Source organism: Sander vitreus, chromosome 13 (assembly GCF_031162955.1).
Source record: "Sander vitreus isolate 19-12246 chromosome 13, sanVit1, whole genome shotgun sequence".
NCBI lineage: Eukaryota > Metazoa > Chordata > Actinopteri > Perciformes > Percidae > Sander > Sander vitreus.
The window spans coordinates 8,452,708-8,477,642 of NC_135867.1; the positions used below are offsets into that span (position 1 = coordinate 8,452,708).

Here is a 24,935-nt window from a genome sequence, read left to right on the forward strand (position 1 = left end):
GTAAAATTACTAGAAAACGGAACCACCCCTGAGTTGTAGCATAGACATTTTATATAGTTACAGTTATAGTTAACTCAGTTAATAGTCATTATGTTCTACACCCCTGAAAGGTTTACCGTGATCTAATATATAACAACCCCATTCTCCTCGCAGTAACCTTGATATCCACAGACACTTTACAGAGTGGGTTGATCCTTTCTCGTTGGCCCTCCCCCAGGACTCCAGCTGAAAGGGCTACCTGTTGTCTGTGTGTTTCCCAATTATAGTTTTCTCCTGAGTAAGCGTACATTAGGTGACTCATCAAGAACACTGTCTGCCAGCGCTGGCTGGAACGCAGTGTATTATTTCAGCATCAGTGTATATTTCAGGCTGAGTGAGAGGGGGAGAGCCATAAACTTAATGGGTTAGTTCACTCAATAAAGCGGCGACTTGTATGACTTGGAAGCTGCCCAAAATATAACATACTCAGGAGTGCCACCGGTGGTTTTTCTGAGGGAATTTGAGAGGAGGTGAAAGTGTGTTTTTATGTGTGCTTACTTGTGTGTCTTCTTGTCTTTCTTGGACTGAAATAATGTGCGAGAAGAGAACATTTCTTACAGAAACTAGTGTAGAGCTGGGAATTAGTGTTAAGGATGATTAAGTAAACTAAAGGTTAATAAATGAATGTGTGCTCATTTGTGTACATATGTGCATATACAGTATGTGCACCTAACATGTGAGAATATAATGTTGTTTTAGTACACAGAGGTTATGTGTATGCATACAAGTCCAGGGTGCAGAGGGAAGATTCAGCATCATGTTCCTGGGTCAATTGGGTTTGTTAATGTCTCTCATCTCTCTGGTGTGTTAGCAAAACACTTGATTCAGAGCATCAGGAGAGTTTGGATTGTTGGGAAGAAGTTTTGTAACCACTTACAGTAAACTGACACTACATGAAAATAGAATTACAATGTTCAGAGCTCCACGGAAAACAGGATGAAGCAGAAGTATGTAGAAGTTTAAGAGTGGAATAAGTTAAAAACCCAACTGCATTTTTTCAACAAAGTTATTGCTAAAGCCCACAGAAACACTTATTGCTATAGTCTGACTGATTCATCATAAAGTGCTTTTTGTCAAATATAAATATAGTTCTCTCTGACAATGCTGAAATTGTTTCTCTTGTGTATGAGCAACATGTAACTTTTTAAAGTGAGTTAAAATTAATGCTTAGATGCTTAAATCTACAGCAAGAAGGTCATAAATGCATAACAAACTCATGCTGGCCGACTGCTTGGTGTTTCGGCCTTTACATGTGGAGAATGAATGCAGTGTGTTTCTAAAGGTGAGACCGTTCTTTTATCAGCTCTCATCAATGTTCTCGTCAGGTTGCACATTAAAGAAACTCCTGTCTGGATCTGTACAGACATTATTTCATCTCTGCATGTTCGACTGTTGTTCCAACTTGCTCAGTTTTATCTTTGGCTGCGGCTTCACTGTTCCTTTACAACTGCTTTGAAAATGATTTCAGGTGAGATTTTATGAAAAGCCTTGCAAGCCTTGTTCTTTTCTTTTAAACCAAATGTGTTGACATAATCCATTTTAGGAGGTTACTTATGCACTGTGTGTGTGTGTGTGTGTGTGTGTGTGTGTGTGTGTGTCTAATTTAACCATTTGAATACCTATTAAACAGTAAACAACCTTTTTAAAAGAATGTCATAAGGTTAATTTTTTAACTTTTTTTTTTAATAATGACCATCTTCTTAATCGTGTGCATGTGTTCCATTCTGCTGGTTTACAATATAAATAATTCTTTAATAGACCCTCTCTTCTTGATTATTTTTTTCCCCCATGCAGAATATAAAGCTAACAGGTAACGGGACTTGTCAACATTGTTTTTGTTAATATTTACATAATTAATTCACAGCAAATCATAGAGGCCAAGCCCTTTATTCTATTCCTCCTAAATGTTATGGCTGTTACAATGGCGGTCTCAAGACATTTTGATATAATTTACAGTGAAATTGGTTTTTACTGTGCTGTGGAAACAAAACCAGTGACAGAGCAGTGAGCTGGTCTGTATGTCTATCTGTCTGACTTCATGTTGGCTTGCTTTCCTCTGGAATCCCTCTGCATATCAATGAGTTCATGTCAAAACAAGCCCCAAATCCCCCTCTGCTGTGTGTGTGCGTGTGTGAGTAAGAGTTAGAAGATGGAGAATCTCGCAGGGGTTTGTTCACATATCTGTGTAGCCAAAATGAAAGGAGGCTGTGTGTGTGTGTGTGTGTGTGTGTGTGTGTGTGTGTGTGTGTGTGTGTGTGTGTGTGTGTGTGTGTGTGTGTGTGATTGTGCATATCTGTGAGTCTGAATGACTGTTCATAAGCCTCTTTACAAAGGATGGAGGTTAAAAGTCCAGTGTTTTTCTCTGATCATCTTTCTGGCAGACTGGTCAAGTGCAGAGAAAGAGAGATATGTCGCTCAAGTGAGAAGGAGGCAAAAAATGAAAGTGTGTGTGTATGCGTGCTGCAGACATTTCACAACCACACTACCTGCTTTGTGAATTTTATATTTTCTGGCAAAGCAATACACAGAAAGATCAAGCTGGAGGAGGGAAGGAAGAAGCCTCAGAAGCCTAAAGCTGTGTTAGTTCACCTACTGTCTGCAGTTAGCCAATGGCAATGAGGGGCCACTGCTTCAATTTTAATAGACTACAACATCCAAATAGGCCTTTTTCACAGCAGATATTTTGACATATCATAGCAGGAAAAGCACAGATGTAATTATTTCAATTAGTGATGGGTGGCTGTATTCCATTTCGGTGAGCTTCTTCCAGGGTCTATGCGCACACTCACTCACTGGTTTGGCTCACTGGGACACTTAAATGGGAAAGAGCCACTGTTAAAAGTATTAGGCCGGCTTCACACTGGGTGCGTGGTGTGAGCGTGTCAGCTGCGTGGCGTGTCCGTTTTGATTTTGGCTCCCATGTTAACAGGTTAGAGCTTGCACATTGCCTGCATGACACGCACGTCTCAAGCGTGAATTATACTGGCCGTTCCCAACCTGGCGTGCGCCATCGTGACGTCAAAATTCCGTAGCTCTTGCCGGCGTGCCCGGATTTATAGCGCGCGCGCACCACTCTTACGCTCCTGGGCAACCGGATGCCAGGACTCTCAGAGTGACTGCTCAAGTCTCTCTTGTAAACTTAGTGGGTTAAGATGAGTTCTTTTATGGTGAATGAAAGGCTTGATCCGACGAAGTAGTTCATTGAATCAAATTGAAACATTGACGTCAGTGTTGCTGCCAGTTCTGCCGCTGTTTCTTTTTCTTCTTCTTCTAGTCCGTAGAAAGAGCAAAGTCGGTAGCCTTTGCTCATTAGCAACACCTCTGTTCAGGAGAAGACTGCAACTAGTGTCGCGACCACCAGCGTAGGTATAAATAGTTAAGGCCATGAGTTCCATGACGTCACATTTGCGCGTGCCAGCTGGGCTGCGGTTACTGTAAAACACGCTTCAGGCGTGGCCTGAGCGTGGCCCTACGCCTATTTTTTAAGTGTTTCCAGGCAAAATAGAATACAAAAAGATGTTTATATGTCATTTTGACACCATTACATTAATAAATGACATTTTGATATTTGAAAGTCTCTAGGTTTTGACATAAATGCAGATATAAATGCAATTTAAAAAAATAATAATTAAATAAAAATATTGCACCTGTAAATACAGAACGAGATATTCTGTAGCCTATTTTGCCGTCAATACTGCCGACGTTGTCTTTGCTGTAATCAAATCTGTATATATTTATGTTTAACATGAAGTATACTACTGCTTGAGTGCAGTTTATCAATGGGAAACATACATGTGTACAGACAAGGCTAGCAGCAGCAGCACCGCGTCAGACACGTTTCTGGTGTTCAAAGACAGAAAAATCCACGCAGCTACCACGCAACTGACACGCAACAGAAACACCACGCTGACGCCACGCAGCCAGTGTGGCCGGCCTTACCCGCAATTTCCACCAACTGCGGAACGGCTGCGGATCCGCTTCTGAACGGCAGCGGAGTCAAAAGGTTTCCATTAAAGTCAATGTGGGTATTTTCACTGACTGCAGAACGGCTGCGTTCCGACTCCGTCCCAGCTCCGCTGACAGCAGATACACAGAGCTTCTATTTTTGACGGACGGCGGAGAGCTCCGCAGCAATTCAGCACACGGCAGATTGTGCGGGACAGCAAGTCGAACACAGAAACAAAATAAAACATCCGGTTTATTTTTATTTACGGTGTATTTTCAAAATAAAATACACCGTGCTCACAGCGGATCATATTTCAGCAGGTCAGCACAGAGTTGTTTCCCCTCCTCCTCTGGATGGTTTTGTGGTTCTGTTTATAGGAACTACATCCTGTTATATCGCGCGATCATACGTGAATTCGGGAGATCTCGTGGGTCCTCGTGACTTCAGCTGTCAGTCATGGTCGCAGCTGTTCCGCAACAAATCCGGACCTGGTGGGTATTGAAGGACGGCGGAGCACGGAGCCGACATGCAGCCGTTCCGCAGCTGGTGGAAACTGCGGGTAAGTTTCAAAGTCAAAATGTCTGCTGTGAAAAAGACATACTGTGAGATGTGATAATGTGCAATCTTAACACATAATTTCTTTTTAAAAGCAGCTCTAGCACTACCACCTTAACATATCACCGTAACATATTTTATGGTATTTAACAAAAAGCAACTTTTGTTATTTAAGTTTTTATTAATTTTAACATTTTGACATTATACAAAAAACACAATTTTATTGTTAATTTAAAAGGGACAATGCACAATACATTTATGTATATATATATATATATATATATATATATATATATATATATATATATATATAAACACTACTTTTTCAAATATATGTGTACAGTATAGAGCAAGTTTAGTAAAGTCAAGGTAAGTTGCCATGGTCACAGCTAGGGTCAAAAAGTACATATCACATTTCAGTATCATACAAATGAAGATAGTCATTTTCTTGTTACAATAACTTCAAATTGGCCATGGGATATCCCCATATGATAAAAATAACCTATTGTCTTTTTGGGTTGGATGGGGTGGATAGGCTTTTGCCTTTCCAGCTCCACTTTGTGATTACTGCCAATGGTCTGTTATTTATTTTATGTTATGTTTATGTTATTTGTTTTGTGTTATGTCTTAATTTGATAAATTAGCATGTTGCACCTTTAATTGGTTTAATCTAAATGACTACAACCAATAACAAGCCCCTGCGCGAGAGGGTATTTCAGGTCAGTTGCAGCTCTAAACTCTACCGCTGTGTGGCGCTGTTACACACACGTTAAGATGGAAAAACACTTTCCGGGACCCCCTTCGCAGACAGGAAGTTGCCTTTGTTGACTCGTCAAGGGAAAAAGCAAGATGGCTAACCTGGACGTGGAGGATTTTATTCAGCAAAACAGAGCTTTGGCGGACCAGGTAGAAACATTTCGAGGTTACTGGGAGAGTGAAAAACACTGGCAGGCCAGGAGGGAGTTCATCCTACGGAACATAAGCGACTTTGAGGACCCGCATCTGGACCACCTGATCTCCCTGTCCATGGTCTGGGCTAACAACGTCTTCCTCGGCTGTCGGTACGTAAACACAACGTGCTCTCACGACCGCTACAGTTTAGTACAAATGCGCCCTTATCGGACAGGTCTTTGTATTGATTTCTTTCCGAAGCTGGAGGAGATTAAAACCGCTCCACAGCCGTTAAGACTCTCTTACGTACCCGTAACCCGTACTTTAGCTAGCTAGTATTGATTAACGTTGGCGGTTAAGCACTTAACTTCAGTAGAGCCGTTTATGTTCACCTTAAATATCTTAGCCAAACTCGTCAGCTAGTCCTCACAATTGAAGCCCCTTCTCTTCCAAAAGTTGAACACACTGTTTGATATAACTTCTGATAAGTCACGAAACTCACCTTTTTTGTGTGTTGTATGTTTTGGGTTCACAATCTTCTTCGTCTCATTCTTAGCTCATAATGGGCTCACAGCTGCCCCCTGTGTCCTGATGGGCGCCAGACTGCAGTTGCAATTTTCTCTCTCAAATCAAACCGCAGATGATAAAGATGACGACTATGTCTCCATTTTTAAATCAAGGCTGTTTTTGCCCCAAAAAAAAGTATCATTATATGACACAAGTTGTTTACCTCCAGTGGAAGTAACGTTATTAGTTGAGGTTTTGATTTGTGATTCCACTAGTGATATTTGAGTTATATAATGACTTATTGACCGATATTAATTTAGCATCAAATGCACAGTGCAGTTTGATTTAAGGCTGGACAGGCCTGCAATAACTTTCACAATCGTTGTATTATAGCCCGACCGATCGAAGATCTTTGAGGCCGATTTTCATAAATGCGTAATAAAAGCAAACATTATTCATAGTGATCTAAAAAAAAAAAGGCGCTTAAGATATGACAATCATAGTTAATTATTATTAGTTAATTTTCCCTCAGTCAATCAGCTTTTCATTATAGCTACATTCATTTATCAATAACCAAAATTATAATCTTCTAATTCTCTGTTCATCATCAATTTCAGCAATATTCTCCCTTTTTTTTTCAGTACACTATTATCACTTAAGAAACAACACGAACCACAGATGAATGAATGAATGATGCTGAATCGTTGTGGGTGATAATATTAACATTCCCTTCCACTAATGGCAGGTATAGCACAGAGCTCCTGGAGAAAGTGAAGGAAATGGCTGAAGGAGTCGTGGTGGAGGACGCACCGGTCTTTAAGACAAGAGATGAGATTATGAAGAAGCAACAGGTACGTTTGTGGACACGCGCACATGGAGATTTGTTGACAGGAAGAATCCTTCATTTATTCCTCTCTTTTCCATCACAGGGTCGATGACCGGCTCAGTCGCATCATCCCTTCTGGTCGTGTAGGATCAAGCCTGAAGACTGATGGGACTCAGCTGTTATGTACATGTATACAGGCTGTGCTTTTAACATGTCTGGCCACTTTTCACATGGTGTTACAATCTTACACCGTTTATGAACAGTGTAGGATTGTAACAACATGATGGTAACTGATGTGATCAGAGTGTAAACATCAAAAATCTTTTTTTTTAACAAAAGCAGAGAGATTGTGTTATTCTGCATTTTATTGTATAGACACAACAAAGATGTTTTTGACAGTGTGGGGGCTTCACTGTTCATCCATTTTTACACTTTTAAAAAAAAAAATGCGTACTCAGTTTTTTTTTTTAAATAAATTTTAGATGAAAGATGACACATAATCTTGTCATTATGTGTTTAGCACAATAAATAACTTCCTTTCTTCTCATGGGATTGTATTTTTTGTTGTTGCATTTTGTTCCAAGACAGATCATAGTGGTTCTATGCGGTTAGACTTTCTGTGAGTAATCAAACAACTTAGGACATACATTTTCTATTATCAATAGTGCAGCAACAAAGCATGTTGGGTGAATTTATCTGCTGGCAGACTTTTTCCTTCTCAAAAGACCAAGATAACTATTTCTGAGCACAAACCCAACCCTTATGACCAGAAAGGAAATTGTATTAAACAGATTAAAATTGGAAACGGATTGTGTTGGTTTTAACAATATCTCACATATAGAACTGAACAATAATTGACAAGCAGAACTCTTCCCTCTAATTACTCAAGCTCACCGTTTCACCACAGTGTATGTTACAGTACTATAGAAAAATGTGAGGACAAATAAGTTCTAGCCGTTTCTCACCGTCCAAAGAAAAAAAACGAGAAAAAAACGTGTCTCAAACTCTGAAAAATGCGTTTTATTATGTTTATACAGCATATTCTTATAAGTATACATTTTTTTTTGTTTAATTCACAAAATCTTTATAACATCCCTTCTGCTTTTTAAGTGAAATAAGTCACTAGCCACAATATGAACTTTACTGTCTCAGAAAAGAGTACACTTTGTTTAATGACTTTTTCCGTGGATTATTTAGCTAGATTTGGGCAGGGTTAAGCGATGACTGTACTCAAGTGGTCTTTTAATTGGGTATCGGAAACAAACAAAACAGGTGATTTCACACTCTTGAAACTGCATGCAAGTTCATTTCCGCTAATGTTTCATTTAGAGCAAAAAAAAAGACTGCACTGCTTATATCCTCTGCTCATTTGTTAATTTATACGTCAGCTGTGTCATTTCAAGAGAAGGCTCAAAAGCACTGACTCTTCGTTTACGCCGTCACAGGCAACAAAGCATTTGAAAGTCATTTACTTTCTGTGGTGGATGAAACTGGAAACCCGTGTGGGCGCAAATCTAAGATGAGCTGTCAGCAGAGGGAGCTGAGAAAAGTTCAACTCTAGTTCTGCATTTATATTCCATTTTCTGAGTTAAATTATGAACTATGAAAAATAAAAGGTGTATTACAGAAAACCAGCAAAATAGAACAGAGAACACATTTTAGAAGTAAATCATGTTCTTATTTTTACCAACTTTATCCTGATTCTAGTTGCCTGTAACAGTAACAGCTTGCTACCACTGTCGTTTAAGCCCTGTTAGCCATGAATGCACCATAATAGAAATGATATAGCACCACCATTCGAGAAAAACTTAAAAGTACGAGTACTGTTGAACTCCTGAGCTCAGGGGCTCCGATGCTCTACATACATTTTGATAACATTTAATAAAGAAAGACACAGGGACAAAGGACAGCAGTGGGAAGATGGAGTCACTTAGCTGATTTAAGGAAAATTAAATAATTGTAATGAATACATTATTTCCTTGGCTCAGCCGGAATTCCTACATCCTCTTCAACTAACCCTGTTCTCCACTTTAAGATCCACAGTCCAAGTTTATCCCGTCCCATCCTGGTGTTAATATTTACTTTCCCATAACACTCCCTCTCAAACAGACTATTCTACCTTGGAGCAGAAATGATGGAATAAAAGCTCAGAGCTGCTTCGCCAGGGAGTCATGATTCATCAGTGCGAGGGAGACTTGGCGCTGTTGCAGCCTGTGACGTCTGTAAGCCCAGACCTTCAGTGTCTCTTAAAATAACAGAGATATGCTGGAACAGATCAGAGATAGTTCTTTATAAGCTGCATCTGTGGCTGACTTTGTAGAATAACAATGATACTAACTCTGAAAGGCATATTCTGGGTTGCTATTCTTCAAAATATGCTGATTTGGTCATCAACATGCCCTTCCCAAACAGTCAAGTTGTGTGCACACCAGCAGACATTACAAAGAAAAAAAAAGGGAAAATTTCCTAAGAAAATGAAAAAATCTGTAAAACTTAAACACTAACAGCATCAATCCAACCAAACAACGAATATATATTACAAATTATGTTAGCAATAACTTATTTCACATCATGCAATAAAAAATTAAAGGACAAAAACACAAATATAAGATTGATTTTCCCCTGCCTCTTTATCCTCAAATGTATTGGCAAGCAGGTTAATGTCCATTCTGATTTGGTTGTTCTCTTGATGTATTTTTTTTAATTCCTTTTTTCAGGGTGGCACTTGAGTACTTCCGATATGGTTGCGGTTTTTTCTTGATGAGGTAAAAATGAAAGACTAAAGGATGATGGAGAGAGGGTGGTGGAGACGAGGGAGTAACGAGCAAGAGAAGCTCAGACGTCGACCCAGCTCTGCTCCACGATGGCCGTCACCCTCTTCTCGTACTCCCTCTTGTTTTCCTGATAGAGCTGTGCGGCCTGACTGTTGGCCGGGCTATTGGGGTTTGGCTCATCCAGCAACGACTGCGGAAAAATTGAGAAAAAATATCCGCTTGATCTTATCAGCATTAAATAACCAAGAAAGATTCTGTGAATGGGGTGGCATAATGAGAACTGTACCTGTATGCAACGTATACAGCGAAAGGTATGAGGTAATATAGCTTTATGCATAATTACTATTCAGTAGGGGTGTCACAATTTTGATTTTAAAACAAAAATTAATCGAAATGATACTATTAGAGCCCGACCGATAAACGATTTTTATGGCCGACATCAATACAAATATTTGGTGATTTAAAAATCTGATAGTCTGTTATATCGGCCGATATATATTTAAAAAACAATGCGTAACAAAACGTAAACAGATTTCCCTAACATTAGTTATTTGGAGTTATTTATGAGTCCTCACTAAAATAATATGATAATGCAGTTTAAAGTTTGTTTGTTTTATTGTCACAACCGAACAGAGGAACATCAAAATATAATAAAGTTCTGATAAATAAAATGTATAAAATACAAACTTAAGATATGAAACTTAAAAGGGTTAAACACGAATGTGTTGCCAACAGGGACGTCGTAGAGCCCTCTGGTGGACAAACTATGCAACACTCATAACATGGTTGAAGGGTGTTTCGTCCGTTTTTATTTTATTTTTTAAATATTCATTTATAGGCCATTATAAATGCAGATACCGATAGTTTGGAAAATGCCTAATATTGGCCCGCCGGTCGGGCTCTAGATACTATACTGTCGGCAATTCCCCCAGTAATTTTTTTCTCTCTCCACCTCGCCGACTTGCGCATGTCCAAAGAAAAAAACAAAACAGACACAGTGTAGCTTACTGGCTGGTAGCATGCAGCTAAATACACAGGGTAACGTTAGCTAACCAGTAGCTAACCTGCAGCTGCACTTTTCCAGACACCATGGATACTGCCGGAGTCGGCGGCGAAAAGAAAAATCTAATCAGATTAAATGGAATCGAAACCTTACAATGTAAAGTCAAATGGAATCGTGGATTTGGAGAATCGTGACACCCCTTTCTATTCAGGAATATCATTTCACATTTATTACGATCTCTCATCTCTGATGTTTTTCCCTCCCTTTGGAAAAGAAAATTAGGTAGGCTGTGTTGAACAGAAATGTCATTGGATTTGATAATTTAACATCCACTGAAATAAGAGAAGATGCCCATCTGAAATATATACATACAAATGCAGGATTCTCGTCTACCACACACACTCATATTTTATTCTACAAATCTAGGGTGAATTGTTGGACAATAATTGTATTTGTTGTATTCACATGAGCATTTGAGTTGCATCAAATAACAGATATCAAATATCCCATGTATTTCAGTCAGGCCAATGCATTCGTAGATGGCATGAACTGTAGCAAGTGCAGTGCAAAAAAAAAAAAAGAAAAGGATGCCAAATGGCCCATGTGAACACAGGGAGTGTGCTTTGTGTAAAGACAGTTAAACCAACCAACCTGGATGGAGGTGAGTATGGACGACACATCGTATGTGGGGCTCCAGCGGTTCTGAAGGATGTCTAAACATATACTGCCATCTGCGTAAACTGGTAAACAAGAGAGAAATCACTCTCAAGCTTCCGACCATTGAGACCAACATCACAACACCAGTTATTATGTCTCTGTGTCAGTGTCACCGAGGTTTATCTACATTCTCTACTCAGACTGAAAGAACAGATGCTTTTTAAACAAAACAGATAGTGAAGATGAATCCTGGAGACAGTTACAGTTTCTCAAGCTAGCAGTATATTCCAAATGATACACACATTTGCTGTGTTTTCACATTGCAGTTGACGACAGCATTACAGCACAGAAAAACACTGCAAGTCCCCCAGTATATAAAAGGACCTTATGATCTGGTGTAATCAGCAAATACAAGACATAAAACTAAATGATAAAACATGCAGCCCAGACCAATCAAAAACCAAATGGAACACTTTTCTGGTTGCAAAACCCATTATGTTGGCTGTACAAACATATACAAAAAAAAAAATCTACTCCATTTGGACTTTACTGACACTCACTGACCTAACCTACTTCATTTTAATTATGAACTGGGAAAGGAGATGAATGGGAGGAAACTGTTTGAATGTGGAGGAACTTGAAGCCTTGAGGTAACGGAGGTACGAACTGTGTAAAAAAAAAAAAAGGGTAGTGTACTTCATACACCAATACGTGTAAACTGTAGACGTTGGTTATGAATAAAGTGAGGGCAGGCATTTATTTCTATTTACAAATAAAACGATTTGAATCAGTGTGTTAGGGCAATTGTACCGCTTACCATTTGGGTGAAACATTCTGGAGACAAACCGAACTGTGGGAGGCTTGTTTGGGTACTCCTCTGAAAACTCTATCAGCAGCTTAAACGTCCCTGCAGAGCGACAGAGGGGGAGAGCGGGTACAAGGAGAAGGGCGAGAGACAAACAAACAAGGGCGAGAGGCGAAACAACAAAGAGAGGGAGAGAGTGTGTGAGGGGCGCATACAAGCCATTTTGTGAGGAGATTACAGATGTGAAGGATCGAGTAGGTCAGAGAAAGCGAGAGAAACAACTGCGTTACTAAAAATACAGCCGGCTCGACTGGAAGGAGAAGCTAATCCTTCACTGAGGCAGAGATGTCGACTCTGCAGGCTAAAGAGGAGAATAAAGAAGGGAGAAGCCTAACTAGAGAAAACAATAAACCCTGAGTCAGCGCTTTTCTTGCCTGACCTAAGTCATAATTCCAAGCAAAAAAAGTGTGTATGAGGGGAAAAAAGTCTCTATATGTGCATAAATGTGTGTGTGCATGTCTCTTGTACTGTATGTATTATACAGCAGAGCTGCAAGTTTGTTACCAACTGAACACATCTAATGGATGTTCAGTTACTGGTACTGATGTCAGCCATTTATCTAAAACATAATTGCCAGATTTATACATGATCAGGGTTACCACCAAGAGCTATATGCACATTAGAAGTAAAACTTGATGAATACATTATGTGCATGTTATATAATACATAAGGAACAGCTGGCCCCGTCCACAGCTAAATGTAACAAAATACAAAGAAATCTGCCTTTACCTTATTTCAATTTTGTGTAGCACGTGTTGAAAATATTGTGGAGTCTGTTGCATATTTGGACGGTGAAACACTTTTTTGAGGTGTTAGTTCATTCGATTCTCATTGAAATAAATCAATGATTATGAGGTTAAAGAGCAGACCTGCAGCTTTACATTTTAGGGCGATAAAATCCACATTAGATAAAAACAGATTAGGTATTGTAGATCATTCATTCATTTAGCGATGATACGAGGTTATAACATGTCTACAAATTTCTGTTGGTCAGAATATACTGCAATTAAAAACCAAACAAGAGTATGAAGAGTTTGCAATGCAACGCCATTCATCAAAAGGCACTGCAGTAGCCAAACACAGACATGTAAATGCACATTCCTGGTAGATTACTTTGTCTACTGTTGTTGTCTAAAGTTTGTACTTTGTCACGCGAGCTGCGCAATGAAAGGTCATTGCTGCTATGACCATTTTGTAAAATCCTGTATCAAAGTATTATAGACCTCTGTGCAGTGTTTTGGCGTATGTGAAGCCTTCAAATTCACAGATTTGTTACTTTATAAAACTGGACTTCCTGGACTGAACTCCACTACTCATCGCTACCTTAGGCAACACGCCTGAACGCCATTGTATATTTACAACATTGGAAGGTATTTCATTGCATTAAATATTATTCTAATTATTTTATGTGACTTGTGTACATTTTCCACATTATGTTATCTGTGACAATAAGAAAATATCCTTATCAAAAGTATATCACTGTCCTACTGCACTGTATAGAAATGAGGGGGCTATGTATAAAAAGGGTGAAAGGCAGCTCAACTCTCCACCGTTTCAATACAAATCAAATGTGTTTGTGTGTAGAGCCATAACCTCGGGAAAATTACAGCGCAAACGGCACTTTAAGTTAATTTAGCATAAGCCAACTTGTTATAACATAGTAAAATCATTTAAAGTACTTCTAGGCCTTGAATTGAGATCATTTAAAACCCTTTTTTTTTTTTAAAGACCCTTGGATATCCTGTTTGGAATCACTGAATCTCTATAGTACTTTTCTGAAAATATCTATTAATAGGTGTTGGAATGTTTTTAAATGTGTTTGAGTTTGTGATTGATTGCTCATGGTGTGTAATCCACCATCACTTTTACAACACACTGCCCAGAAGGCTGAAATAGATGGATGGAATAATGCACCTCCACAATAATAACAGCGCAGTAACAGTGCAGGAGGAAGTTAAATCAAAGCCAGAGCTTTGGATAAATGTGCTCCCACTGAGCCTGCACTTTATAGACTAGATGAATCGAGATTGAGACCTTACCGTCTTCAAACGGTGTTCCCACAGGCCTGCAGAAGTCAGAGAAAGAAGAAAAATAAAATTATTTCCATATCCAAAAATCCCCCAATGCTAGCAATAAGACATGGCTTGTAAGAAAACACAAGTACTACCATCAATCCTTCAAGAATGTGCTCTGCACAAACACCAGTCTTTATTTACTCAGCTCTTCACATTCACACAGACCGTGTGAAGGAGCCAATTAAAACAGCTGTCCACAGGTTTTACATTTCTGGCAGCTTCCCCTTTGACTTTGAATTAGGCGAGGAACTATTAGCAAGTTCTATTTTAAACCCAAGTGGGTTGCTCTGGTTTGTTTTTGTTGCACCTTGTCGCTTCTTGTCGAGTTACTTTATTACTTTCTATTATTGCTTGCAATTAGCTTGTGCTCTTGATGTTTTATTATGTTTTGCTTTGACTTTTGAATTTCATACTACATACTATTCTGTGCTTTTTTTTTTTAACTGAGAAGTAGGCTAGGTTTGATATTTTGCCAAACACCGGACCAGACCAGTAAACCAAATTTTACCATTAGGTGTTGCACTTGACTCATCTGCTCCCGAGTGAGACTGATGAGAGAGTCCATAATGAGTGTAGCGACTCCAGTCCACTGGGTGGAGGTAGCGCACCTCTAAGCCACGTCTTTTTTCCTGCAGTGTTTATGCTGCGTTAAATTTACTTCGGAGGCCGGCCGCCGGAGCTCACAACTGGGAATCACGTCACACCCAAGTTGACCACTTTCCAGTAACAATTTAGAAAACCTTTATATTTAACGGGGTGAGGGGACTCAAGCCAAGTTAGCCAGCTAATGTGGGCCTTTGCTAGAAGTCATAATGACAAATGCCAGGTCGACCGGTTTGCAAACAATCCAACCTGTTTAGCTTGTTGCACCAGACCGGTTAAACCGGAAATCAACCCAACTCTGAGAAGAGTTTAAATTAGCATGTTTCTTGTCTCCTTTCAGTTGCATGACAAACTGTGGACCAAGAAATATCACAAATCTAATAAAAAGTCACAATTTGGTTTGGTCTTTATCAATACTTTTTTTCTTGCTTCCTCAACCTCCCTTGACCCCTCAACTCCAGTCCCAGCAGTGTCTCAGCCTGTTCTTCTATCAAACACTTGCGCTACGTGCTGATTTTCCAGACTGTTCTGTGCCAAATACCCAGGCTGTAATCAAAAATGCTTTTTAAAAAAGCAGGGTGAACATGGAGAACGAGAATCAAAAAGGGGTGGCTGGGTTGGGGGAATCACAGTGGCACAGTAAAGACAGCAGGGTGGATTTAGAGTATGACTCACCCAAAAATAACTGCGTTCCAAAGCATGATGTTGTTCTCTGATGGTGCTCCACTCACACCAGTGGGAGGATCTTCTTGAAGTCTGGGTAAGACAGAAAGAAAGAGATGCAAGAAAAAACAGTGACAGGCAGAAAGATGGACAGAGAGAAAGAGACAAGGTAAAAGAAAGACAGAGGGAGACATGTAAGGCAAGAAAGAGACAAAAGGAAAAGCAAGAAGAAGGAAGAGACATAAGAACAAAGGGAGATGAAGAAACATAAGATCAAAACGAAAAGAAAGATAGGGAGCAAAAAGTGGCGAACAACAGATAAAAAGGGACAAAACAAAATTAAAAACAAGGAATAAAATGAGGATGGAAAAAGGCGGAAAAAAAACAAACATGGGAGAAAGAAGAAAGAGGGAGAGAAACAAGGGAGGATTTTAATAAACACCTTGACTGCAGGATAATTATCAGTCAAAACACAAACTGCTGTATCAACATGACTTAAGTAGACAGAAAGGCTTGCAGGATCAACTGCACACTGCCCGTCCTGCTGTCACATGTCCGTTTACACAAGCTGTACCATTAACACTCATCTGAAGCACTACTGTACCATGACTTGAGCATCAAAGAGCTGTAGCCACTGAGTCGGCATTCACCTGAAATGGCCTCTGACTAACAATGTCATAATCCGGCAATCTGAGTACACCACAGACAAATACAAACCCTGGAGAGAGAAAAAAAAAGGAGAGGCACCATGATGTGTTTTTTGCAGCAGCAGCACCACTGTGTTTGGAATAAATAGGAGGCGCTGGGTAGTTAGCAGGACAGAGAAAAGAAACGTCACCTAGAGAAACGCAAACAACACAAAATCCTAAGAAATAGTCACAAAATGTTTTGTCGATTGATACCTTGATCAATAGAAAATAAGTAAAATGGTTTAGAACTGATTTATGCTAGCATGTTGGTTTTACTAATGTGAGGATTTGATGCTTAAAAAGCAGGGCTACAACTAAGGCTGCCCCATGAAAGTCAAATATTTGAATCATCAGTCTGTGACCCTTCAGTCATTTTTCTTGTCTTTTTTTGTCAGACAGTGTACAGCTACTTATGTGCAAAGTGAGCACTCCTCTCTTTCACACTGCTCTCCAGGGTAAAATGATATGGAAAGTCACCATATTACATATATATTAGAGATGCACCGATAGACCGGCCGGTGACCGGAATTGGCTGGTTTTCACGTGCTCGGCCATGACCGGCAGGTCAGTCTGACATATGCTGATTTCATGCCGGTCAATGCTACAATTAACGGACAACATAAGTTATACGTGTTACAGTTTTCAAGGACGCACGCGCACACACACAGACGCGACAGCACAGTCTCTTTTTCCTTTCTCTCAACTTTTCTGCCGTGTGTCGCGCGTACCCACTCGCGGTGTGAAGCGCGTGTCCGCGCTATTCTCGCACATTCACACACTCGTGAATTAACCTGCAACATGTCAGCTGTTTGGAAACTCTTCAGCGTGTGTGCAGAAGATAACAAGTTTGCAATATGCAACACCTGCAAGGAAAAAGTAGGGCGTGGAGAGACGGTTCTAATGGTTCTAACATTGCACTTTAGATGTGTGTGAATTTCCCACACCAGGAGTAATTTATATAGTTCTATTTTATAGTGATCCATTATCTGTTCAAAAAATGTTCTATGTTCTGTGCAAAATGTTCTATTAAATAAAAGACAGAAAATAAATATTTGTGTGTGCTGTAAAGAGGTTAGAAAAAATGAAATCGGAATCGGCTAAAATCGGTATCGGCCTAGAAAATTGTAATCGGTGCATCTCTAATATATATATATATATATATATATATATATATATATATATATATATATATATATATATATATATACATATATATTATTAGCAAATGTAAATCTGTAAATTTGATAATAGGCTTACTGGCCCATAGGTAGTCACTAAGGCCATCCACAGTTAATTCAAAGGATTCACTGTGCCACAGGTATGTTTAACATCAAAACATGATTTATGAAATCATGCCAACAATTATTTTAATAGCTTAGTATTCTATGCAAAAAAAGGTGTCCATTAAGGCTTTAGGCTGCCCTACAGGTTACTGTAGGCCCAGGTTAATTGTATACAATTATGTAGTAGGGGGGCCCTGCTCTGTCTCTCTTTCAGTTAAGGGGCCCTTGGCTTAAAAAACGTTGAAGACCCCTGCTCTAAGTGAATTTAATTTGGGCTTTTATTGTGAAGGGTAAAAGCTGGAGCGTTATACGCTGCAGTTGTTGTTGGAAGTTAATAAAAAAGTGTGTTAGCCATCTTGGATCACGCTGGTTCAGATCACAGAGCCTCTGTGTTTTTAAATTGTATTACCCTCGGCTACAGTAGTGAGCAGGCATTAGCTCAGAGGGCTCACTTGGCTTGTTTACTTTATTATGTAAACGTCTTTGTCGCCCTGAACGTCCCACCAAACCCTGTTAAAAAAAATAATTGGCAGTTCAACCAAGCGTTGCTTGATCCATCATATGAAAAAAGGAACGAAAGGATGAATATTCATATTGAACAGCTAGATCCGGGTACAGCCATAGCTGCAACTAACAATTATTTATTTCATTATTGATTAAACTGCGGATTATGTTTCTCACTTAATCAGTTAATTACTAAGTCGATTAAATGTAAGAAAATAGAGACAACTGTCAGAGCTTGAAGTGAATTCTTAAAATCACTTGTTTAGTATGAACAGCAGTTTAAACCCCAGTGGTATGAAACAAAGAAAAGCAGCAAATCCAGACATCTGAGGACCTGGAACACACAAATTGTTTGGCCTTTTTGCAAAAAAAAAAAAAAAAAAAATGGTATTAACAATTGGTCAATCAAAATAGCTGGTGATACATTTTCTGACTACTTAAAAAAATATTTGCTACAGGTTCAATTCATGGTAAAATGCATACCTTTGGGTTTTTTTTATTTTCTAAAAGACCATTTAGAAACACAACATAAGAGTATTTTTCTTTATTTTATGGTATTTTACAGCCCAAATGACTCATCCAATAACCAAAAATGACAACAATGGATTAATCATTTATGAAAATAATTAGCTTCAATAATTAGTTTCAGTTCCACAAAGAAAGCAGCCCTGCTGTTCGATTGACAGCTGATCTCTGAAGAGCAGTGCAAAAACACCACGGCAACAACTGCCTAGCAACAGAGACATCAAATCAAAACACTTTTAAATTAAGTTTCCAACAGCCTCTGGTTTGTTAAACTATTGATCAGTAAATGCTATAAAACAGGCCTGTGTGACAAATAAAATGGTAGTGTGGTGAAATGAGCCTGACTACTCATATTGGTCTGTTGCTGATACTATGTGCCATATTAAAAAGGTCTTGCTTCAGATCACCAATGCATGTAAGCCAGGTCCAGAATCACCACAGACTATTTAGGCCTACAATCCCACTCCTAGTATGAAAGTTGGTTTAATAAGAGCTTACAGCTATAAAACAAGGTGGGCTGATTTGTGTGTCTGTGTGCGAATGTAGATCCATGTCTACAGTAAGTCCCTAGCTGCAGACAGACCCACTGCAATTAACCTCATTTACTGTAATTGCAACTGCCTAGGCTCTCTGCTGTTGGAGGGATGCTCCACCCAGCTTCACTACTAGACTGATAAATACTTCATTTTACTTGCAAACTGGGGATCAATGACCAGTCTGCAGACAGCAGATTAGTGGAAGTAATGGGCAGCCAATATATATTTTACTGTTCTTGGTCTTTGTGGGGCAATGTGGGTTAGGGGGGGCACTGTGTAATGTTTCATTTCGATAAACATTTTAAACAGTTGATTAATTGAAAAAAAAAAAAAAAAAAAAAAACACCAACCATTCTCTCATTGGCTTATGTGATGATTTGCTGGTTTTATATCCTTTTAAACTGAATATCGTTTGGACTGTTGGTCGGACAAAACAAGACATTTGAGGACATCACCCACGACTCTGGGATGGACATTTTTCGGCCATTTTACAGACCGAGAAAATAATCAGCAGAATTGATAATTGTTAGTTGCAGCCCTAGTATAATTTCTGTTATTAATACATACCCTAACCAGTGTAGTCAAGAAAACCCTCCAGTCATTTCAATAACTGACATAGCCTACATATACTACTTCTTTGTATAAAGCTTCAAGTTCACGCTACACGACTTTCAAATTTGTCAATGACTGTACTGTTCACACTACACAACTTGCTGTCTTGTAAATCAGGAGTCTTGAAGTTGTTGTGGTTTTCATACTACATGACTGACGGGTGACACTGGGTCACACACTTCAAGATCTTTCACTAGGAGGAATCCCTGATGTGTATGTCTGATCTCTAAACTACATTTTGTCACAGAAACACTAGTCTATATCCACAACGTTCCACTTCCAGTCCACAGATCTCTGCAGGGTACATTGAGACAGCTAGCTAGGCTATCTGTCAAATCTGAGTTTTCTGTTGCACGACTAAAATAACTTTTGAACGTACACCTTCCACCAAAACAAGTTCCTTCCCGAGGCTATTTTGCATTGGCACAGGGGCTCCGTGCGGCGCTTAGCGCCGCCCATGACCATTGTGATTGATTTAAAGCAGGGGTCTTCAGCGTTTTTTAAGCCAAGGACCCCTTAACTGAAAGAGAGACAGAGCAGTATTGCTACATACATGGTATAAAATGAAGTTTCATAATAAGCTGGGCCTACAATAACGTGTAGGGCGGCCTAAAGCATTTATACATACCTTTTTTGCATAGAATACTAAGCTATTAAAATAGCCTAATAATTGTTGTCATGATGTTATAAATCATGTTTTAATGTTAAACATACATGTGGCACATTGAATCCTTAGGATTAACTATATCTGTGGATGGCCTTAGTGACTACCTTACCTATAGGCCAGTGAGCAGTGTGGATTTATATTTGCTGATAATATGTTGGATTCATGTTAAGACTTTTTAATTTTTGTAAAAGACTTCAAAATCAACAGTGCATTGACTCTGAGGACCCCCTTTTGAAGATCCCTCGTTTAAAGAAATGCTAATAAACCAGTTCACGTTTCTCTCCCATCCCAGAATGCTGTGTGGACTAGCCAGACCCTCCTCCGCAGCGCTGTGGAGGAAGGTCTGGCAATGCGAGACTACGAAAACACATGCTAAAAGTGACACGTGGAAAGGATTTTTTGTTCCAAAAATGGATGTCTGCCCAAAGCAAGCCCTCCAAGTTGTTATTGCGCTGATTTGCATTGATAAAACTAAGAAGAAAAAGAAAAGAAGGTTTAGGATTAGGGGGTGTTGTCATTGGCACACATTTTCACAAAATAGCCCCTTTCTGCACGTCTTTACTATTTAGGCCTATAGCCTGTTTCCTCTTGGTGCAACAGCAACTTTGGTCTGTGTTGCAAATGCAACATATACAAGACATTTCCTATTGTTACAGGAACTTTATGTTAAAATTCCCCTGAGGAGCAATAAGATCGAAAAAAGAAACCAAATGTGAAGGTTGTTGCTTTCACAATGACATTTGCTTTTAAAAATAAATTTTGAGAAGAATTGAAAGTGAAGCTTTACTGAATATAATCTGAAGAAATTCAGATGTTTTTTGAGCTACAAAATTGCTTATTTAAGCAGCACTTCAACACCAAAGTGTCATTTCACATCCAAGGTACGGAGCCAAAACATCACACAAATGTTGCCGTTCAATTACTTTGCTCAGTTTCAAGACACACATCGCGCAAATAATTTGACTTACAGATCAAACAAGGCAGGTTAGGCAATATCACACAAGGCTGAGTTCAATCAGCCAGCCTTGGCGTGGACACTGATCTAGGAATGTGCTTTGTGTTTTTCTTGCCTCAGTGTGTAACAGTTTACCACCTGGGGACTGGCACAGCAGAGTAGAGTTACAGTGACACCTTATCTGTCCTGCTTCAATGGCAGTTCTTAGTAGAATAGCTTAGGATCTTTTTTCCACAGACAGGTGTGTAGGGGTGTGTGTGTGTGTGTGTGTGTGTGTGTGTGTGTGTGTGTGAATAACACAAACATTATTGCGCTGTAGGATGCCATATGGAGCAAGGCAACAGATTGGGGATGGCAGTTTTTACAAGCAGACCCTTGCCAGGTGCGATTCTCCCAGCACACCCAAACATTTCTCGTCGTCACAGCACAGGTTTGATAATATAATAGTTTACACCAGAGGGATATTGGGATTGTATACTGAATAAAAAAAAAAACGCATTAAGAAGAGTTGGAAGGCAGATATCATGCCACCCTAAATATTGAGATGAAGCCCCCCCCCCCACTCCTGACTACAAACACAGAGTTGTGCAACACCGGTGAGCCAAGTTGCTGCAAGGGGGGATTGAGCCATAATGCTGGCTGGATTCGGCTACCTTTATAGCAGCAGAATTTAAACCCAGAGCATGCAGACTACACGGAGTAATTAGAATAAATCGTGTCACATTTAGCTTCTAATCAGGTTCAGTTACGGCTAGACAAAAGGTATTGTTGAATCTTGTGGGAAGCCAAATTTAAGCCACCTCAGCTAGCCGAAGTTGCACCTACGCTAACACGCAAACTTACTTTAGTCAGGAGAGGAAACATGCAAAGACTAACCTTAAGGTTATTCTTTGGACATCGTCCAATAGATTAACAAAATATACAGTCGTGCATTTGTCTATCCTACAAATGCCATGTGCAAAGACAAACCAAAAAATAACAATAACTGCAGTCAAGCTTTAGCTAGCTATTTACAGTATTCTCTGCACCAACAGCTAACGCTAAGCTAGCTACCGACAGCTTCATCGGCTAACGCTGCTAGCTACACACACAAATAGAAGAAATGACTGCCAAAACGTTGCGGTACCTTTTAAAATCTCTCATAAGCCGTCTCCTTGCCGGGGTCGACATTGTTCAAAATGTATTTTAAAAACTAAGGCAGGACCATAGACCGAATACTATCCGAAACCAAATCCGGTGTTTCTTCCGCTTGTAACCCTTTTCTTCTTCTCCCAAAACAACTAACAGCTAGGTAGCTGTTTTTGGTGACGTCGGTTGCTTACAGTGCTGGCCAGCAGAGGTACAACCCCTTTTATGTCAGATGTTAAAAAGATGTTTATCATAACGCTCCAAAAATATAATCCAACTATAATTATTTTGGTGTGAGGTATAAAATAGCCTACATCTTATATCAATAGCTCAAAAAAAAATAATGTATACATAAAGCCTACTGCAAGCCAAAGTAAGCAGCAGTCATCATAACATAGAGGCATATAAAACATATTCAAGTCTTAGTTGTTGTGTGATATACATGTAGTAATTTTAATGTCGGAACCAGGTCACATAAAGTCAACATAAAGACACTATTTCGTTGCAATATTCCTACATGAATTTAAAGTATTTCTGTGATGCAAGTTTTTTACTTAGTTTTAAGTTTTATTTGTCACATAGCCTGGCCTACTCAACATATCTCTACATTGTGCAGTAAAATGCTTTGTTGCCGCTTCCGGTAGCGTACTGTGCTTAACATAAATAACAATACAATGTCAAAAATGCAATATATACAACAAATTATAAATGTAAGCTACACACAAAAGATAAAGTACAATAAGGTGCCGTATATAGCCTAATATTAAATATGGGGCAAATATTAAATTGATGCAGGAATTCGGTGGATGTATTTGTCAACAGGGATACTTGTATTAAGGCATTTTTCTTTTTAATACCATGCAGCTATTAACATACCTGTATGATATTAGTCCCTAAATTGTATGAGTGTAACATCCCTTGCCTCTGCCATTGGTTGGAAATTATACTTAAACTTCAGTATTTTGTTTTTATTTTATGAGGAGAAGAGAGGGCAAGGCGGCTCAAGCCTAAATTCTTTTCAAAACGTCTCTTGCTACAGCAGGTCCACATATTGTAGGACACTATACCAAATATTATAGGAAACCATCACAGGAAATATGATGAAGGCTTTTATTTGTGTAAACACAAGATAAACAAAATATTACACAACTAAATATCAGATAAGATGCTTTCTTTGTCTTTTCAAAGAAATAATAAGTCATTTCAGACACTTTGGGCCCCTGGGCCTGTGCCCGGTAGGCTCTTGTCCACGCCAATGTTTATTAAAGAGATAGTGACAAATACTAGAGTGCATGTGATACTCACACTTGAGATCGTATATAGGGACCTTATTATCAGCCTTATAAGATTACACTAGCCTGTGATATTCTTATAATATTCTCTTAGATAATTACAATGTGACTGCAGACCTTAGTGACTAACTGTACATTGCATTTATCACACATATAAAGAGATATGCATATACACATAGTATGCAGGCATTGCACACAATGATCAAGTCAAGTCAAGTCAACTTTATTGTCAATTCTGCAACATATGCCAGACATACAGAGCAATTGAAAATACGTTTCTCTCCGACCCACGGTGCAACAAGGACACGTACAATGAGTGAAATATAAAAGATAAGAAATATATACAAATAAAGATTTAAAAAAAAGATAAGTAATATGTACAAATAAGATAAAGAAATATAAGTAATATATACAATACAGTAATACATTCTAAATAGTTCAAATGTGAGGCAAAATCAAACAACAGAGAAAACTAAAGATGAAAACCACTTCCTTGGTCTTGTCAACGTTCAGGAAGAGGTTATTTCTGCTGCACCATGTGGCCAGTTGGTTGACCTCCTTCCTTTTTTTTTTCAGATCAATTTTTTATCATTTGGTTGACCTCATTCCTGTAGTAGATCTCATCATTGTTGGAGATGAGACCCACCACGGTTGTGTCGTCTGCAAAACTTCCCGATGTGGTTGCTGCTGAAGGAAGTTTGCAGACGACACAACCGTGGTCGGTCTCATCTCCGTGGTGGGTCTCATCTCCAACAACTTTGTCTGGTGTCATGGTAATAGCATCAAGATAAGATAAGGATAAGATTTTTATCCCCGTAGGGCGACTCAGGTGTCTTAGCAGCATCGGCAGTGAGAATGAAACACATGTGCAGGCAAGGTTAGAGTCAAGAACCCACCAAGATAAATAAGAATTAAAATAAAAACAAGAATAACAGTAGAGATAAGATAAATACTGAGCTTCTGGCCCTACATATCTGCACTGGATCACATAATTCATAAGATAGCTGCAAACATTCGGTGAGGTTAATGCAGCAGTGACAGTGGAGTGAAGTGGAGAAGAGACGTGCAACACGTTTTCATTTTAATGGACTGACATTATCATTCATGTCATCCATCTCGCGATGTGCATGGGGAAAAGTCTGTCTGTTAAAGAAAATGCAAACTGTCATCTACCTAATACAATCGCCCCACCTTGACTTCTGGACGGATGACAGGTGAAAATGTAAATTAATGTGCACCAGTCTAATAATCTATTCAGCAGTAAGTGGTTTATCTTACATCTACATAATCCATCTGTAGTTTATGCACATTGCCTGCATGGTTATGCCGGTAAAATGATG

At 39.1% G+C, this 24,935-nt stretch overlaps 2 protein-coding genes across 2 annotated transcripts; one reads left to right on the plus strand and one right to left on the minus strand.

Moving 5' to 3' along the window:
* Positions 1–5,345: 5,345 nt before the first annotated feature.
* On the plus strand, positions 5,346–7,311 carry cdkn2aipnl (CDKN2A interacting protein N-terminal like). The gene is made up of 3 exons (XM_078265508.1): positions 5,346–5,601; positions 6,684–6,789; positions 6,868–7,311. Exons 1-3 carry the CDS (start codon positions 5,390–5,392, stop codon positions 6,874–6,876), a joined length of 327 nt encoding a protein of 108 aa, XP_078121634.1. The 5' UTR covers positions 5,346–5,389; the 3' UTR covers positions 6,877–7,311.
* A 452-nt stretch (positions 7,312–7,763) lies between these two features.
* ube2b (ubiquitin-conjugating enzyme E2B (RAD6 homolog)) lies at positions 7,764–22,478 on the minus strand. Its single transcript, XM_078265507.1, has 6 exons — positions 22,302–22,478; positions 15,417–15,497; positions 14,103–14,128; positions 12,016–12,105; positions 11,193–11,281; positions 7,764–9,728 (listed from the first exon to the last, which is right to left on the minus strand). The coding sequence occupies exons 1-6, from the start codon at positions 22,343–22,345 to the stop codon at positions 9,600–9,602; spliced, it is 459 nt and encodes a 152-aa protein (XP_078121633.1). The 5' UTR covers positions 22,346–22,478; the 3' UTR covers positions 7,764–9,599.
* Between the last annotated feature and the right edge of the window lie 2,457 nt (positions 22,479–24,935).